At 39.0% G+C, this 19,387-nt stretch overlaps 1 protein-coding gene across 1 annotated transcript; it reads left to right on the top strand.

The window, feature by feature from the left end:
- Window positions 1-768: 768 nt before the first annotated feature.
- On the top strand, window positions 769-10,768 carry fam98a (family with sequence similarity 98 member A). Its single transcript, XM_053333270.1, has 8 exons — window positions 769-897; window positions 1,584-1,732; window positions 2,679-2,813; window positions 5,150-5,331; window positions 5,535-5,615; window positions 5,710-5,826; window positions 7,921-8,088; window positions 9,423-10,768. Exons 1-8 carry the CDS (start codon window positions 860-862, stop codon window positions 10,101-10,103), a joined length of 1,551 nt encoding a protein of 516 aa, XP_053189245.1. The 5' UTR covers window positions 769-859; the 3' UTR covers window positions 10,104-10,768.
- The last annotated feature ends 8,619 nt before the right edge of the window (window positions 10,769-19,387 follow it).

Raw genomic sequence — 19,387 nt, 5'->3', positions numbered from 1 at the left:
AAAGTTGCCATACTATTGAGCCAATGATATATACACCCCAACTATATAGCACTTTCTTAATGTTGAAATCAGAAATTTGCTTAAGTTGAAGTGCGTGCCTCACTAAAATTTGTCTCTCAATAAATTCAATTCAAAACAATTTTTTTCCCCTGATGGCCAATTTAAAAGGCACGAGGAGCAAAATCATAAAAAAGGACCAACAGAATATTAACATAAAATCATATAAAGTGCTATAGTCTGTATTTTTAGTGACCATCACAGTCAAGGTGCTCTGTGCTTCATAGTAAAGTGCTGTGTGCATTCAGAAAAAAGACATTTCTTCTTCCATCTGCTCTGCAGAGATCTTTCAATTTTCAATAATTATTTAATATGTTGTTTTCAATATTTCATTCTTAGTGATGACTACTGATGATCTTTTTTTCTTCATAAGCGGTGCTTATAAGTGCTGCGGTGTTGTCTTGGTTGTGACAAGTTACTTTATTCAAATATCTCTGCAGAGCAGATAGAAGAAGAAATTACTCACAGATTTTAGGGAGAGAAACACTTATACTTAAGCAACTCTCTGATTACATTTCAAGACAGTAACTTATAGTTGGTGTGTCGTATTTGTCATTAGATCGGTTAAAAAAAGCTCCAGGAAGCCACTCTGCAAATAAAGCAGACTTCCTAAAATGAGCCGGGGTTTAGCTACTGCAGTATCTCCAGTAGATGGCGACAATGCACCTTTAACACGGTTTGACAACTTCGAATAAATGTAAAGAAGAAGAAGTGGAAGTTAAACGTGTATCAGCTGAGCTGGCTGATGTGAAAACCCCGTTTGACATTACACGATTTTAGAATATAACTATAGATTACGGGGATGGAGAATGACATTCTCGTTTCTCTTGAAGATTTAGGGTAAGTCGATTAACCTAATTAGTATACCGCCGTGTGAAGATATTTTGCAAATGCGTGCATTTCAACACTGACCAGCCTCGTCTCTGTTATTTCATCCAGCGCAATGCAATGGAGCGTGCTTTAGCTAACCGCTAACCTGCTGTTGCAGCTAGCTAACGTTGATCTGACAGCTGATGATTTTTACATAACCATGAAATGATGGCATCAGAGCTATCTACGTGCAAAGCAATCGACCTACAGACGAATTTCACATGTTGTCACAAGCTGTGTCAGCAGAGACTGCTCCCGTCATGATTCATATCAGGATCAGCTCTAACACATTCCTATCTGTTAACCAATTCCAGCCCCACTTTCTAAAAATACCTAACGTTATCTATGTATGTAATTATGTAGGAATTTGTTGTTATTATAAATATGCCCACATATCTAAGAATTGATCACAAATCAGGTCCTAAGCTAATTTCTGTGTGGCATTATTTAACAATTAAAAAAAAAAAGGCAGATTTTTAAATGTAGTTGTGTATGCTGTATGGGGAATGCTGGTGGAATTTGGCAACTATTCTCCAGTGTCGATGTTTGTTCTGCTAAACCAAACCTAATCACTGCCAAGCTGCACTGATAAGGAAAGCAAAGAGCTGTGACTCAGATTCTGTGTGTGTTAATTTGACCTGTGTGTGTCACTGTAGGTACCAAGGCCCGCTGTTGGAGGAAGGGTCTCTAGAGTCTGCGGTGAATGGAGGGGCAGCTTCACCTGAGTATACTAAGCTCTGTGCCTGGATCGTCTCAGAGCTTAGACTCTATTGCAAGCTGGAGGAGAATGTCCATGCCACTAACTGTAAGATGTATTCTGTCTCATTAAGCTGACACAAGATTAACACCACATGTTTCATCTAGAATTTTTAATTATTGATGACTACCATGACCAGGGGATTAAGAATAAATTATATTATCCAATGGCACATGCTATTGTTTGTGTTTATTGTCATGAAGAAGGGAATACCACAATTAACTCCATGCCAGCTAATCATTTTCAGGAATCAGACTGGAAGTGACATGTTGATAATATAGCCTGTACAGTAACTCTCAATAACCATGTGTTTGGAAGTGAATTTTGTTCGATTTCAAAGCTTTTCATTAATGTTAGATGGTAGACCATATCTACATTTTAACATGGTCCATTGCTTGTGTGACTGGACAACCACACACACACCTTAGCCCTCCAATGAGCCTATTGACCATAATTTCCACACAAAAAAGTGGGTGTAAAACCTCTGGTAATAAGTTTAAATGAATTTGGCTTAAAGGGTCTAACACAGAATTGGGTAATAATTTTTAGTGCTTAAGCTTTATAAACAGTCAAACCAAAACAGGTCAATGTTGACTCAGGAGGACAAAAGTTGCATGGTCAATGAGAAGACAGCAGGAGGGTAAGATGCCCTTTATAGAGACAAGAAAAGCACAAATATTGCATTGCTCCAAATAAATTTTCTAACCTGAAAAACAGCTTGGAGTAATCAATCTGACTTTCTGTGTATTTACGTGGCTAAACAGATACAAGTCACACAGCTACAGCACAATCAAAATAGAAATGATCCATGAATACAGTTTTCATCACTGAAGGTTTCTGTTTAAAGTCTAACACAACCAGCATAACTGGCTTTATTGCTTAAACTGATTATGTGTGACATCTAACCGGCCACCACCTAACCTCTAACCACTATCTAACCTTTTCTGTCTTGTGACATCATGTACTGTGTGTTTTGTCATTGTACACATCCCAGGTCCGAGCGAGGCGGAGGGCTTCCAGCTGGAGATGAGCGGCCTCCTGTCAGAACTTGCCTGTCCTTACCCTGCCCTAACCAGCGGAGACATCACCCAGAGGCTTCTTAACAGGAACGACTGCCTGCTGCTGCTCAGTATGAAAACAATACTTTGAAACACCGCTTATTTACAAGAGCAATATAACACTGAATCTTTTATGGAATGAAAGATTGTTGCAATTATTTGTGATCTAAAAGGTTAAAGTCTGTTTCACTTTTAGTGTACGGTTCCACACCCAGCTGTGATTATGGTATTGCACAGTCATACTGTATTCTGTTAGGCGTCATTCTACACAGGGTGTAAACATAGCATGTAGGAACCACTAGATGGCAGCAAAAGCAAGCGTATTCAGCCCGTGTGAGTGTGCACACCCACTCATATGTGTTATCATGGTAGATTAGACCACTGCTCAAGTTGTAGTTAAGTGAAGGGAGGCTGCCAAGCTAACAACCAGGCTAAGATGATTCTCATTATTCATCTGGCAGTTCTACTGTCAATCGTGTGACAAACTAATGGGTTTTACAGCATTTCCATGGTCTTTCTAAATATGTTGATATAATAGAATATATTGTCGTTTCATTAAAATCTGTTGACTGTTTAATTGCAACAGTCATTTTATAGTCATTCATGTGGTATCATTATTGTGTATAATGTACAATAGATTTACTTTGTACTATTTACTAGCCGATACTCACAATGTTACTTGGCTGCTTCTGAGGCTGAGCAGCATCTGGGTCCTGTTGCACGTTATTTTCTATTAGCACCTAATCACTGACTTCATATCCATTATGGGCTAAATGAGCAAGACATTTCCACAAGATTGACATGATACCTCAAGCCTGGAGTCCAGCAACACAGTCTCCTCATCTGCAGAAGTGCATCCTGCAGCTGCAGATGTGCCTTCCCCCTGCCCTACACCTAATTATAATAATTGTTTGCACTTAATTATATTTCCTGAGTAGCATGCACTTTTACTTGCCACATTTAAATCAAAGTGTTTAATTTAATTTAAATCAAAACTGTTGATTAGTGGGCTTGGACAGTAACTTCTTTAGTCCTTTAATTCTAATTTAGACAGTTCTAGTGGAGCACTGTTGTATTAATTGTACTTTTTTTTTTTTAGTATATTTTTTGGGCTTTTGCCTTTGATGTACAGGTTAGTAGAAAGAGACAGGAAAGCTGGAAACAGAGGGGGGGGGGTGACATGCAGGATAGGAGTGCTTGGTGCGGGATTTGAACCAGGGTCGCCTGCAGCGAGGACTGTAGCCTCAACACATTGGGCGAGTCCTCTACCCACTGAGCTATGCTTAACCCTTTAATTATACATTAAGTGCACTACTTAGGCATTGAGCCGGTCCACGATTGTCTGCCAGGCTTTCTCCCTTTCCTTGATTACAGTGCTTTGTGCTTGTGTTGCCTTTTTTCTTATAATTTCTTTAACCTCATCATGAAACTCCATCAGAAGCTGTTGTTCAGCGGCCGTGAAGAATAACACGCAACACCTTTCCATTTTCCAATCTGTGATTCTGTGATCGATGCCGTGGGTCTATTTGAGAATGCCGTGAACACGCACTTATCCCAACTATCTACACCTGGCTTGACATAGCCGCACCTTTTCATCCTGGCTCAGCAAACATGCAACCGAATAAGCCAAGATGCTCCGGTCAGACTAGATCAAGCTGCGCTTGCTCAATTATCCTGGATTTCTTTATTCTACTTTTGTGCAATACCCCTCTGGTTTCATACTAATCCACTGACCTACAGGTGGTGGTTACATATAAACATTTTAAACACATTAAGAAATGAATTAAAAGGAAGACTGCTGGCAAACAAACATGTTTGGAAACAATACAGGATTTAAAACATTTAAAAATCACAATTTTGTTTGGAAGAAAACTCCACAGGGCACTTTTGAATATGAAGTACTGCTCTGCCCAACCTCCACCTGAGCAGATATGTAATTAGTGATAACTGTGAACACCTGAGTTTGTTTGATCAGCTTGAAAGTAGAAAACATTTAAACACATAATAGTCTAATAGCAGGATCCATAGTATTATTAGTAACTCAAAACTGATTTAATTTTCAAACTATTTTGTAAATCAAAATGAAGTGAGAGGTTCCAGACTAAGTTGCATTTGTGAATTGGTCTGGCAATGCCAAGCTTAGTGGCTTTCCTCTATGCATAATCAAACACAGATGTATCTCATATATGGTATATGAACTCCATCTGTGTTTGCTTACGCATTAAATTACTGTTATCTTTTTTTGTTATTTTGCTTCTTCTGGTTGCGATGTTCAGTCCTAAGACAAATGTCTCTGCTATACTTTGTAATTTTTCTTTTGGTCTTTATTTACTGGTCTTATTGTTTACATCCTGTACACATCCTGTAATGGGAGAAGGAACTTAACCAAATCCAATGTGTATCTCAGCATTTCTGGTGTCTGAGTTGGAGGCAGCAAGGATGATCCTGGTCAACAAGCCTCAAAAGAAAGCCCAGGACTCAGGAAGCCCTGCGTTCCAGGAACTGAAGGGCATCTGCATGACGCTGGGCATGTCCAAACCTCCAGCCAATATCACCATGTTCCAGTTCTTCAGTGGAATTGAAAAGAAGGTGCGCACTCACAAGAAAAACCAAACAGTATCTTGGCAGACTAAACCTGTATTTCAAGCTGGCCAGTCCCTTTCAAAAGTTCCAAACCCCATACACCTTTTAAATTGTAGATTCAGTTGTGACTTTTCATACACCTTTTAAATTGTAGATTCAGTTGTGACTTTTTGTCGAAAATACATCTGCCTATTGTCCATTTTTCTTAGCTGAAAGAGGCCATGAGTAGAGTCCAACCAAATCACGTTGGAGAGCCTTTGATGAAGAAGCCCCTTGGACCTGTACACTTGGTAAATACTGAAAAATGACAAAGACTTAACATATCAGGGGAATACCACATAACTAAATGATTGTTTTCTTGTCCACGTTTTCTCATTTTGCCAGGAAAAAATCGAAGCTATAAACCAAGCTCTTGTAAATGAGTATGAAGTGAGAAGGAAGATGTTGTTGAAACGTCTGGATGTGACAGTGCAGTCTTTTGGTTGGTCTGACAGAGCAAAGGTATGTGGAAACTTGAATCTGAAAGCACAGGCAACAGGATACTTTTGTTTGCTTTAGCAATAGGGCTATCAGGTCTGGAGTTTAACAAAGAGTTGAAGTGAAAATGCTCAGAGGTATACACTGAAATCATGTAGGGAAATAAAAAAATAAGTGTTTCTGCTAATTTGACCACCCTTGAGTGCAGCTATACCAACTTCTGACATCTACATGTAGGGTTTTCCACCGCAGGAACTTCCCCACTGGACCAAGAACATTTTGAGGAACTGAGGAACTAAACTTGCATTTCAACCAGAGGACCAGGGACTTAATTTATTTCCTGTAAGATATGCCCAGGTGCTAAAAAAAAGTCCCTGGTTGGGGAACTGGTGGGAATCCCTAGGAACACCATGATTTGATACGATGCAATGATAAAACGATCATTGATGCATCAAATTTTTTGATTTTTACACGATTTATTGGTTCTCAGTCCACTGAAATACAATATGACACATAACTAGCAGATAAGATAGTCTGCAGCTTTTTTATTTTAAAAAGTTAATAAATTAATTCATTTGAAAGCATCTTACAGTCTCCTGCCTGTTTAAGAATAACAAAATGAGGGGGAGGGAGGGTGCTCTAATGTGTTATTTTAATTTTAATTTTAATGTCATGTCTCCAGCAGTAAAGAGCAGCCTCTCTGCTGCACTGTTAGCCAGGCCTGGACTGGGACAAAAATTTGGCCTTGGACTTTTTGGTCCAGACTGGCCCACTACAATCCGTGTGCAGAGACTTTCTGATTTTTTTTTTTTTTTGCTCTTAGCAGCGTCGATCGCGAGAGCTTTTCCTTTCTTTTCTCTCTGTTTTTCAGCTCCGCCTTTTCATTTTTTACCCGCATTCTCCATTTTGTAATCCTCGCTTTGTTTTTCGTGTGCTGGTGTGTTGTTGTTTCTCTCACTCTCTCTCTCATTATGACTGCTTGCTTGTCGTTAAAGGTGATTGGACGAGGGGGGTCTAGAACATGTGTGGGTGGGCCTCTGTATCATAGGGCCATTGGGCCAGGTATTCTTTAGACAGACAAGCCAATGGGCCTCTGCTGTGTCTCCAGGCTGCAGCGGAGCTCTGTTGGCCGGTGCATGTCTCTGCCCCTGGGCCGGGAGAGTTACCATGGCAAGGCACAGCAATAAATAAACAAACAAATACAAAATTATTGATCGGCCCACCGGGAAAAATCCCGGTACTCCCAATGGCCAATCCACCCCTGCTGTTAGCTCTGGTAAAAGTTGTCACTGTCCAACACACAGAGCAAGCGCAGGGTTTTTGAGGTGTAACAGACTGTGCATGAGTTATATGCTTCTCTTCAGAGTTAGTCTAAATTGTTAAAAGCTGCAGTGTGTTTGTATGTGTTGGTCAGCCGCTCTCATATGTTACTGATTCTCCCCTTTTCTTTCCATCAACATCACATTATTAACTAATATTTAGAAAAATTCATTTTGACTTTTGCAAATCACAAATGCAGAATCATACACATCTGCATCGCAATGCATCTTTAAAAAAAAACAAAAAAAACTCCCACACTCCTTATCTGGGGTGGTACTTTGTAAACTCTCAGGCAGTTTACAGGCAGAGTTTTTGTCCATCGCTGATTGGTCAAACATTCCTGTGTACTTCTGTTTTTGTCCTTTTTTATTCATTCATTACTCATTCATCTCACACATCAGAGTCCCACAACAGTAAACAAATACTGTTGTTGTTTCCTCACATGTTAATACTGTTTCAAACAATGCTGTCTTTGATTTAATTTGCATAATCTACATGGCTTTCTATTAGCTCCCAGTTTAGTTCCTCTGGTTTTCCTGGAACTTCGAAAAGGCATTAGTGTCAACACTTCAGAGTTCTACTACTTGATTCACCTCTCAGGCCTCTTAGTATCCAGGAACAATTGTTCTTATTCAAGTTCATGTCAAGCATGATTTGAAGTACAGTGCATTGTAGCAGAGCTCCTGTATGCCTGTAATAGAAACTATTTTTCATTGTTGCTCAAAATACTGTGTTTTGGCCTACTTTTCTCCACATTTGTCAGTAAATGGGATTCCTTTTTTGTTTGTCTTTCTACAGACACAGGCTGAAAAGTTGGCCAAGGTTTACCAGCCCCTGCGCTCCGCCCTCGGCACCAAAAGCGTGATCTCTGTTGCCCACCTCCTTGCTGCTCGACAAGACTTCTCCAAGATCCTACGCACAAGCAGTGGCAAGATAAGAGAGAAGACTGCTTGTGCCATTAATAAGGTGAGTTAATCACAATGCAATCACAAACATTTTTTTTCTATTTCATGTTAATTATAGAACTTGATATGCTATTTTATCCATACTTTTGAGACTGGTCAGTGGAGTCTAAACAAAGCTATTTGATGTGGAAAACTACAAATTTGAAGCAGAGTTTTGAAGTATGCATATAGAGTATACATATATACATCTTTAAAAAATTAAGAAATCTATAGTCATGTTTTAGAAAGGGCTCAGTAGTTTCTTAAAACAGCTGGGCACTGTGGTTTTTAGCAAACATTACTTAAACAGGAGGAAATAGTGCATGTGTTGAGGTGTAGATATTACCACCAGACTGATCTTTGAAAGCCAGGCATGTCCAAACTATTCCATAAAGGGTTGTGTGTTTGCAGGTTTTTGTTCCAACCAATCCAAGAGCACACAATTCGACCAATCAACTGTTTGAAGAGATCAGCTGATTAAATGAGTCAAGCCTGGTGTGCGCCTGATTGGTTGGAATGAAAACATGCAGCCTCATTGGAATAGTTTGGACACCACTGTTGTAATGGTTTGGCTATGCTGGGATTTACTGGGCCAAGTAGAATAGAATAGAACTTTATTGTCCACTATGATGGAAAATTGTCTTAGGCTCACCAATTACAGACATACAGTAGACAGAAATTACATAAGATCCATAATCATTCATAAAATAAATAAAATAAACATACAAGTGCATATCAGTTCTTGTGTGCGTATTTCGTATTGATCATTTGGAAGTGTTTAAAATATGAATTGCACTTGGGATAAAAGACTTATAAATATTCCAAGTTGCCAAAGGAACTCTGTGGCACCTCCCCAGATCTCAAAATCTCAAATTGGCCAGAGCGAGGATGAGAGCTGTTAGTGACAATGCTCCTCGCTTTCTTCCTCATCCTCTCAGTGAACAATTGGTTCAAAGAGGTTTTGAGGTGAACCAACTATATTACTGGTCAAGACTACTATCTTAGAGGCTCAAGTACATCAGCCCAGTTTTTTAAGATAGTGGTCATTTGGTCGTACAAAGCAGTGAATATTCGTACTATTTGGTTTCGTACGAAGCATTCAGAAAGTTCAGGATGTACTTTACAAGTACCTTCATACTTTCAAGCACTATGCTATGTACTCCTTCAGCTGTCCAACGACAAATAGAAAAACTTTTTCAGCAGAAACACCAGCATCTGTTCAAAGTTACCATTTGTCTGACATTTATACTGACAGAAAAAACTCATACAAGCAAGGTAAAAAAAAAAAAAAAAAAGATGCCATAGTTGTCCACTTTACCTTGAGCCATGTTGCTGTAACGCATGTCCCTTTCTCAGGTTCTGATGGGCCGAGTGCCAGACAGAGGAGGTCGACCCTGTGAGATCGAGCCTCCTCCTCCAGAGATGCCTTCCTGGCAGAAGCGTCAAGACGCACCCCAAGGCGGAGGACACTACGGCGGGGGTGGTCATGGAGGAGGCAGGGGGGGTTACGATCACTACTCCCAAGGTGGCCGTGGAGGCTATGAGAGGGGAGGAGGTGGACACGGAGAAAGGGGCAGTAGAGGAGGAGGAGGCGGCAGAGGGGGGAAGGTGCAGGGTGGCTGGGGAGGGGATGGAGGCGGTGGAGGGAGAGGTGGTTACAACCACTATCAAGACGCAGGAGGTCATCAGGGGGGAGGAGGGAGAGGAGGTTACGGAGGAGGAGGCGGGGGGAACAACCAAGGCTTCCAAGACTCAGGCTATCACCATGGAGGAGGTGGAGGAGGCGGTTACAAAGACAGTTACCACCAAGATGGAGGCTGGCATCAGGAGAGAGGTGGGGGTCGAGGAGGTCGGGGGGGCAGGGGAAGAGGAGGCCGAGGAGGAGGAGGAGGAGGAGGACAAGGGCAAGGGGGAGGTTGGGGAGGGAGAGGGGGCCAGAATTTTAACCAAGGAGGACAGTTTGAACAGTTCTTCCAACATGGCGGCCAGCACTACAACCAAGCAGGCTTTAATCAAGGCCGACACTACACTAGTTGAAGACATGAGGGGCATTGCAGCAGAGTCCACTCCAAGATCGACTACTTACCATCTGTCAACAAATCTGAAATGCCTTATTTTGTTATAGAATCCTGAATTTTCAGCATGGTTAAAAATTGGCAAAGGTCACTAGTCACATACATACAGATACTGTTCTACACTCTACAGGCTGTTTTTGGAGTTATTGCTTTCCTACTAGAGGGCAATCCTTTGTTTTTCCATACTAGCGTGTTAAGTTTTTTTTCTGCCTCCTCAGTATGCCAACAGCTCTCTGCTATAAAAATACAGTAGTTGATTAACTGGACTCTGTTGTTTTGACCCCATCTTGACACTTTAGCCTTATATTGGACATTTTTTTGAAAGTCAGCCAAGAGTCCTGAGATTTCATTGTTGGTACACCGATTGGGTATCTGAAATTAGAAGTGGACACCATTATTAAGCATAGGATTCTTTGTGATCCATTATAGTTTCATTCAATTTGACGATTACTTGAAAATGGCTTCATCTTTGCAGTCTTCATTTTGTTTCAGTAGATTTGACTGGAGTCTCCTTTGTTACTTATTTAAAAAGATGTCATCTTGTTCTGCTCATGAAAGATTGTGTGCATACAAATATGGATGTTGGATTGCATGAATGTGTGACTGAGCAATAAAATCTGAAATGAGGATGTTGGGGTTTTTTTCATTCACAGTGTTCTGATTATCAAAGTCTGGAATTATAAAATGTATGATTGGGCAAAATTAGGTGTTTGCAGAGAGCTCATTTAAATCTGCACTGTACAAAAGATGCATAATACACAGGTTAATACAAAAAACCCTAAACAGACATTTATTAATAAATATACGTAAATTAAAACTATCATCTCTTGCTAGTATATGTACAGTATTATTGACTTCTCGATTAACCAAATGATATACTGTTGGAAAAGAAGCATTTATTCAAATGTTAAATATAACTACATGTTAATATTCTACAGCATTTAGTTAATGCGTATGTCACCCAGCAGTGGTGGAAGGTAACTAAATACATTTGCTCAAGGACTGTACTTAAGTATATTTTTAGGGTAACAGAACTTGAGTCCAGGTTTTTTGAGCATGGGATGGGGGTGACAGCAACCAGTTTGAGTGTTTGGCATTCATTGATACCAGCAATATTGCAGTACTGTGCAAGGTAAAGAAAAAGGAAACGTCTGTAAATCCTCTCAGTGGCAATATGGCTATTGCAGTTAATTTGCTATTACTACCTTATTGCTTTGAGACACTCAGCAATACTGATGTTTCTTAAAAATGAGGATGGTATGTTAGCTTAACAACAATAACAACAACAACTCAATCATGCATGCCAGACATGTCAGCTTTTCTGTTGCCGCGGTAACGACGTCACATGGCAAAACGTAACAAAGCCACTGTCTTCGTGGATGTATTGTGCAGTGTGTGGTTCTGAGTGAAGCAGTGGCCAATGTGGCACCTTTCCTAATCTCATAATTACGAGATCTTTTTTCATATCTTCTTTCATAATTACGAGATAAGGTGTCCATTTTTAATCCAGTGAACGCAATGCACTTAGGGCAGAACTGCTATGTTGACTTTTTTTTTTTTTTTTCATGAAGCTGGGTATGAATTAGCAACATGGGCCTGGGACCTGTCCCTTGGATGAGCCTTTATTTTGAATGCGTGGGTTTGATTCTTGTCCATTATATTTTATATAATTTATTCTACACACATTGGGTTAGTGCTGCAGATAATATGCAGGCAGCGGTATGTAACATAATGTATATTTGGCCGAGCACTTTACAGCCATGAGAAAACTGAGCTAGACTTTTATTTTGGAATTTAGAACTACCGGATGTTTATCAACGTCACTGTTGGGTTTTTGCCGACTTGTGCAGCAGCTAACGCAGACACGTTATTATGTGAAACATTGGTACATTCACTTGAACCCTGTTATTTTAATTTGGTTTATTCACTCAGTTATTCCTTGGTTAACGTTCCTCGCGGAACACGAGCATGTACCGGCCCGGTAAACCTCCACACGGACCGCCGCCGTTCGGGCCTCCTGCTCCCCATGGGCCTCCTTTCAGACTTGGGGGGGCCTGTGGTGTCCCTCTACCTGGACACTTGCCCCCACCTGGACCTTGCGGACCTTTTTCGGCTTCAGCACCGGATAGCCATTTCTTCCACAACAGGCCACCAAGACATTTCATCCGTGTAAGTTGAGCATAAGTTGTAAATTGATAAAGTTAGCCTAGCTCGGTACATTGCCTGATGTATCGTGTTGATGCTAACAGAGCAAACGGGCTTCTCCGTGAGAAGTAGCAAGTTTAGTGACAATGAGAATCAAAATAAAATATGGCACTTAAGATTTGTTGATGCATGGTAAGTAGTCAGTCTTTGACATAATGATGTTAGATTTTTTTTTCCAAATGAGCTTTATTTATCACTCACTTACCAAACATACTCAGTAACAGTGCAGTAAACATAGAAACAAAAGGACAAACATTACATTAATAATGAATGATACAACAATAAAAATATGCCAGGGGTCACGAGTAAAGAAAAATTAAATTGAATTAAAAATATTGAAGTGGGAACACAGTCTCATAGTTTTGATAGCTTTCTATTGGAGATATTAACTTTAAATACAATTCCAGTTCTTTCATAAAAACACAGAAAAGAGGTTTCACTTTGGCAAATTTACATTTTTGGATGTAAAACTTTGCAAGAATTATAATAAGATTGATTAAATTATATTCTTTTTCAACTGAAATGTCATTCTTTAAAAAAACAAAAAGCACATTTTGCAAGAGGACCTTAAAGTCACAGAAGATATTATTTAAGATAAATCTACAAATATCTTGCCACAGTTTACGGGTATATTTACATTTCCAGAACAGATGGATGATATTCTCAGTATGGGAGTCACAGAAGGCACAATTTAGATCTAGATAATCATATTTGAATTTAATTTAAAAAAGGATTTAACCGGGTAACATAGATGAATAATTTTAAATGAGACTTCTTTCACCTTATTAACCACAAATAATTTTTGAGGCAGGGACCAGAAGTTATTTACACGATTATTCCAGTAAGATATTCCAGGTAAAACAGAAACAATATTACATTGGAAAAGAGCACGGATCTTACAGCCAGATGGGTTGAAGCATACTTTACCAACTGGTGAGTCAATCTGTTACATCAGTAAAAGGAACATCAAGCACAGACACAGACATATTACTCTTGAATAACATGAATACACCAGATGGAATAGCATCAAAGACTATAGCATAATGTTTAGGAGTTACAGGTATCCTATAGTGTTGAAGAAATTCCTGATAAGAAAATAAACACCATCGCTGTTGAATAGTTGTCTTACCCAAATAATATTACTGTTAAACCATTCCCAAAGAATATCGACCTGTTCTTGTAGAGTATATCTTTGTTATTCCATATAGAGTAATGGTGCAGTGAAAAATTGTGTTTGTATATCATTGACCATGCAAACAAGACTTGTTTATGGAAGTTAGAAAGGCAAACAGGATTTTTTTTCTATGTTATAATTACACACTAGAAGAAATTTTAAACCTAATAATGTTAGATACCTAAGTTAGCCTTAGGCACTTTTACGCCTCATAACATGAGTTGGTAAACACCTACTTCATATTAATTAGGGTATTTTATCAATTCTTATGTATCTTTCTACAATTTCGATGTAGAGCAATGTGTAAACAGATAATTTGGCCCAAAACCTGAACATTTTAGTTAAATTTTTTATTTTTTTATTATTATTATTATTTTTTTTTTAGAAATTCTTCATATCTCATGTGGATGAATTGTTTTTTAATTTGAAAAGGGGTTTTAGAAAAGTCTCATGTTCAAAAAGGTAGTGTAATATATGAATAAAATAGTAAATAAATGTATAAAACATGTCTGAAATGAAATAATGTCAAAATTAAAAAAACCCACAGAGCTTAGATACTTGTGCTCTTGCTGGCTGTGGTGGAGGCACTCCTGAAGATGACTGTGACGTAATACGTAACCAGAAAATTGAAGTTTAGGACTGTCATTATGGCTCTGTTCATTCAAAAGGAAATAGTCTTTTTTTTTTTTTTACGTATTTCGAAGCAGCATTTAGCCAGGTCTTTGCAAACAAATAACACAGGAAGTAGCGGAGAAACTGTGACTGGGTGAGAGGCAGTGGTATGTGTCAGTTGATTAGTATCAAAAGACAGACACACAAATCCGCCAGTCACGCACTGAGAGATCCATGTAAGCTGTCTTCTCAGTCTGTTATCTCTGCCTGTGAGTCTTGTACAATCTCATGAGATGTATGGATTGACAGGGGAGTGTTAACAGATTCAAGAAATAATGGAACCATATCTCTGTGCTGTGTTATGGCAAAGACATTAATAGAAATATTGCGAATGACACACCTCCATGTCAGCAGTCCCCAGTGAGAAGAAAATTCTCTAGGTCAGCAGCTCCAGAGTGTCCTGCCAGCCACATGTAGCATCTTGCGTGCTCAGTTCTCACTTGTGGGGCTCCACGGAGCCTGGTGCAGCTAGCATCCAGTATCAGGCTAACCTGGCATTAAGCACTCATGTCAGCTGGGTTGAGCTGAATATGGATCAGTGCTGATGCTCGGTAGTTAAAAACACACCAGTATAAATACTTTGTTTTGGTTATATGTATAACCAGGGCGGGACGCAGCTCATCCACACACACATATGGCGCTTTTCCGATTATTCCGTTATAGCCCTACTCGGCTCAACTCGACTCTATTTGGTTTGGTACCAGGTACACCGTTTTCCATTACTTCATAGTATTTCCTCAACATGGGCAGGGTCGTCATAGCCCGGCTGCACCCCATCGAAGGACCACGGTGTAGTTTTGTGCATAGGGGCCATGTTAACTCACGTGGAACTCGCTCTAACTATTGTTACCGGTGTTTAAAAATGATGGGTTTTGATCGTGGGTACAATCGGCCAAAATGAGTTTCCTCCGTAGGCTGGCTGGGCTCTCCCTTAGAGATAGGGTGAGAAGCTCGGTCATCCGGGAGGAGCTCGGAGTCGACCCGCTGCTCCTCCGTGTTGAGAGGAGCCAGATGAGGAGGCTTGGCATCTAGTTAGGATGCCTCCCGGACGCCTCCCTGGTGAGGTGTTCAGGGCCCGTCCCACCGGTAGGAGACCCAGGATACGCTGGAGAGACTATGTCTCTCGGCTGGCCTGGGAACGCCTTGGGATCCCCTGGTAAGAGCTGGACGAAGTGGCTGGGGAGAGGGAAGTCTGGGTTTCCCTGCTTTGGCTGCTGCCCTCGCGACCCGACCCAGGCAAGAAGATGGATGGATGGATGGGTTTTGATTCTTGTGTGGCACTCATGACTCTTCCAGTGACAACACTCTCAGACCAATCAGTGGCAGGCAGTCTGTTGACATCACATTTTAGTATCGGCTCGGCTCGCTTGGAACCTCGCCATATCAGGTACTAAAAAAGTACCAGGTACTATCCCTAATGGAAAAGCAAAAAAGACGAGTCAAGTCGAGCCAAGTAGTGCTAGAACTGTATAATGGAAAAGCCCCAATAGTGAACCAGGTGAAGTGAAAGATAAAGGTTTATTTTACACAACCACAAAACGGTAGTTAAGCTAATAGGGAATTGTTGTGAACTAGCTTAAATAAAAGCTGTCTGTATGTAGCTTTAACTGTTTATCTTAGTTTGTGACATATCTTAAAATCCAGCCTCATTCTTTCTTAACGTACTGATTTTTACTTTCAGAAATATTATTAATTGATATTTTACGTTATTTTCCAGTGAGATATGTGTGTATATGAGTGTCTTTGATGTTGTTAACATTCCTGTTGCTGCTGTAGAAACAATATGTAAATATATATTCTGAACTATTCTGAATGTATTCTTTTTTTAATTATTTAAAAAAAAAAACAACAGGTCTTTAGTAATGAAAAATAATTGTTAAGAGCATCGATAGATACCCAGACCGATAAGAGTAGTAGCATCGATAAAATCATAACAATACCCATTCCTAGTTATACTATGCTTTACTGGGTATAGACCACTTATGATGACCGAAGGCACACAAGTGTAGTACACTCATCAAGTGTGTCCACTGAATTTTACGTACTACAAAGTCTGAGCAAGCTGTTTGCAGTGGCAACACAACTTTCCCATTTTCATGAAAATCATCTGACAACAATCATTTCAGTTCGCTACAGCATGTTGGAATTTGTCAGTGCACTATGGATCTGCGACTTCCCTTGACATGCATTTTACATCACAACGGGTAAGTCAGATGAAACAATATGTTTTCCTGTGATAGAAAGATATCAGCCTAGGATGTTTGTCAGCCTTGTCAGTATTGCATTGCCACCACATAGTATATACTGAAGGTAAGGTACTAAAAGAGAAGCTGGTTTAAGATTGTTTTAATTGTACAGACTGAGGTTAGGTTGTTAGGTTATTATTTGACGCATTTTAAGTGGTTTAGTTTCCATCTTGTGTATTTTACTTTGTAGTAATTATTAAATGGGAATACATATTTTTATTAAACTATTATCTTATCAATAAAGTTTAACAGGTATTGTCCTATACATTTTTGCCCATATTTTACAGTGAAAAATATAAAAGGAGAGAGGATCAGCAGAGCAATTGGACCATGCAGAAAGGTGTATGCAGCATTCTTCCATAGCTGCAAAATAAAACATGGAACTACAACTGATGACTTGGATTTTACCTCATTTCTACATCGCTTTAGATGAAAGTGTCTGCCAAATGAAGAAATGCAATAAATGTTCATCTCCAAAAGGAAACGTTTACTTCACCTTTAACAATGTCAACTTATATATTCTTTCATTTGTATTTATTTCACAAGGCTCCTTGTATTGATCCAATTTACTTTGATTGATTTACTGTGCCTTGTGTATGCATGAGCAGAGCTGCACTTAATGCACATTCTTAAGTACAAATTGATAATACCCAAACTTTGCTTGGAAATGATCAGACACCCAGTTTACATAGATGTCTGTCCATATGCAGTGTATGTTTAAGCATATTGTATGTGACTTGAAGCCTGTTGTTCATCATTTAACTCATTTCAAGCAGTTACATGTGGAGGATCCAGAATGGATCATGAAGACCAAAAGTACTTGTGGAAATCAAAAAAAGCTGTGAAGAAAAGAGAACATCATTATTTTCAAAGAAGCCTTAAAAAACAGTTTAAGCTGTTTTGTTATTCAGACACATTTGATTTGTGGTGGCTAATCTATTTTATTTAACCACAGTTTAAAATGAGTGACACACTTATTCCTTTTTAAAGTTAGCACAAGATCAACAAAGGAAATGGTTGTGGATTTAAAATGTAGGTGCAATATCAGTATAGCTTTACAAAAGCTAAAGGTGTCAACCCACCCATTTCCTCTTTTAATTTTAGCCATATTATTGTCATGACTGTAAAGGCCCAGTCACACCAGATAACTGCACAGCAAAATGTCAGTCAAAATAGCTCCTATAAAATTTTGGAGTTGGGCTCTTTTCTCCCCCAAGGTCTGCGCTATTGGGACGACTTGATATTGATCATTGTTGCAGATTGCTTGACTTAAAACTTGATGCACAACATTTGCGCAGATTTACTATATCACTGTGAGCGAATCCGCCTGTCAGTGATTCCACTGGAATCAATTGATTCAGTGTGGAATAATTCTGTTTTAAATGCTGGTGTGACTGGGCCTTAAGGATGCCTATGTTGGTCACTCAGTAAATCCTTCTATCGAGACTCAAATGTGTACTGAAAAGAAGTTTTCTGTTAAAAAATGCTTTATAATCAATGTTTAGAATCCATGTAATTGTTTGACATGTTTAAATATCAACTTTTCAACATTTGATACAATAAATGTTTAAAACCTGCTTCTACACCTAAATGAGATCCAATCAGGGTGATATAAGGGTTTTGTATTTTGCACAGCCACTTGTAACATAACTTCATATGTATACTACAATATATATTGAATTATCATTAATCTCTTTAAACACTGTGTATTGCCCATTAATAATGTGTTTCTCTTGCTGTGTTTTGTTTTATCTCACAAAGGGAATACAACAGAGTTGGTACAAAATATAAGTTTAAAGAAAACCTGTTTAAGATGGTCCATTTTGTCTTTACTGCAGTCCCTTGTCTCACTACTGGCAACACACTTACATTATGAGTTAGGGAGGGTAGAGACACACGAGTTCCCGAACAGGGATTAAGTCCAGACCTAGACTAGACTTGTTTCTCAATGGATATCTTCACAGAATCTTGTCTTTAGTCTAGGACTAGACTTAATCTCTGTCTGAGAAACTGGACCTTAGAGTGTCCGTTTAACAATGTTTTTCCTATGTGGCCGAAAAAGACGTGAGAAATTCATGTCTGTTGATGAGTGTTACTTAAACACAGTAAACGCTAATTAACAGTAAAAGACACATTGTAAACTGACTTGGAAAAAATGGTGAATCAAAACTTTGATGCTATGTTTGTAGGGGATTGGTGTAAAAATTTGAAAATGCACAGACATAATAATATTGTTTAATCATGACGGCCACAATTGCAAAGCTTTGACCCATGAGTCCTGATTGTCCTTACTCTGCATTCTCAATTAAAGATCTCTTCCAGATATTCTACTTTTAATACCAATCTGTTTTTGATATGTTTTCTCCCCATCAAAAAAAATTATCTAGTTAAAATCCTCAACATTAATCTCCTTCTATTCACTAATTTAAAAAAAACAGAAGCCATGAAAATGCAAATATATTCAATTGGGTACAAGATGTCCTCTACTACATTGTAAAGTACATTCTCAGTCTACGTTCACTGGAGGCATAAAGTTTCCACATGACACTTGTGTAATTTGAATATTGGCTCCCAAACTATTTTTTAAGGTCATAAATGCAGGCGTGCATGTAGACCTACCCCTTCAAATTGGATTTTCAAGGAGTACATCAGCAGAATGATGCATTATGACTCCTTGGAAATGTGTAACACATACTGGATATTGCCTATGAACCTCAGACTGTTTTAACAGTTGCTATTTTGATCATTTCATGTATTCTGTGTAAAATTATTACTCCGAATTGACTACAGCTGATTTACAAATGATCATTTGCAAATCAAATTGATAAGTATTCGTTTTTCTGTATGGTTAGCAACTTTAACATTCGGAGTAAAACATCTATGAACATGCTATTATAGGTGTGTCTTGTGAAGCTCTATAACATGAATTCTGAATACTCTCAGCCCCAC

Source organism: Scomber japonicus, chromosome 14, assembly GCF_027409825.1.
Source record: "Scomber japonicus isolate fScoJap1 chromosome 14, fScoJap1.pri, whole genome shotgun sequence".
NCBI classification, from domain to species: Eukaryota; Metazoa; Chordata; class Actinopteri; order Scombriformes; family Scombridae; genus Scomber; species Scomber japonicus.
The sequence above is the reverse complement of the archived record's forward strand: the minus strand, read 5'-3'. Positions and strand labels throughout refer to the sequence as shown.

What these genes read in the sequence shown, in the direction of transcription:
- fam98a (XM_053333270.1), top strand. Translation starts at nt 860, where the DNA reads ATGGAGAATGACATTCTCGTTTCTCTTGAAGATTTAGG. An exon ending in GTTTCTCTTGAAGATTTAGG is followed by an intron (nt 898 to 1,583) that starts GTAAGTCGATTA and finishes GTGTCACTGTAG; the next exon opens with GTACCAAGGCCCGCTGTTGG. An exon ending in CCCTTGGACCTGTACACTTG is followed by an intron (nt 5,616 to 5,709) that starts GTAAATACTGAA and finishes TCATTTTGCCAG; the next exon opens with GAAAAAATCGAAGCTATAAA.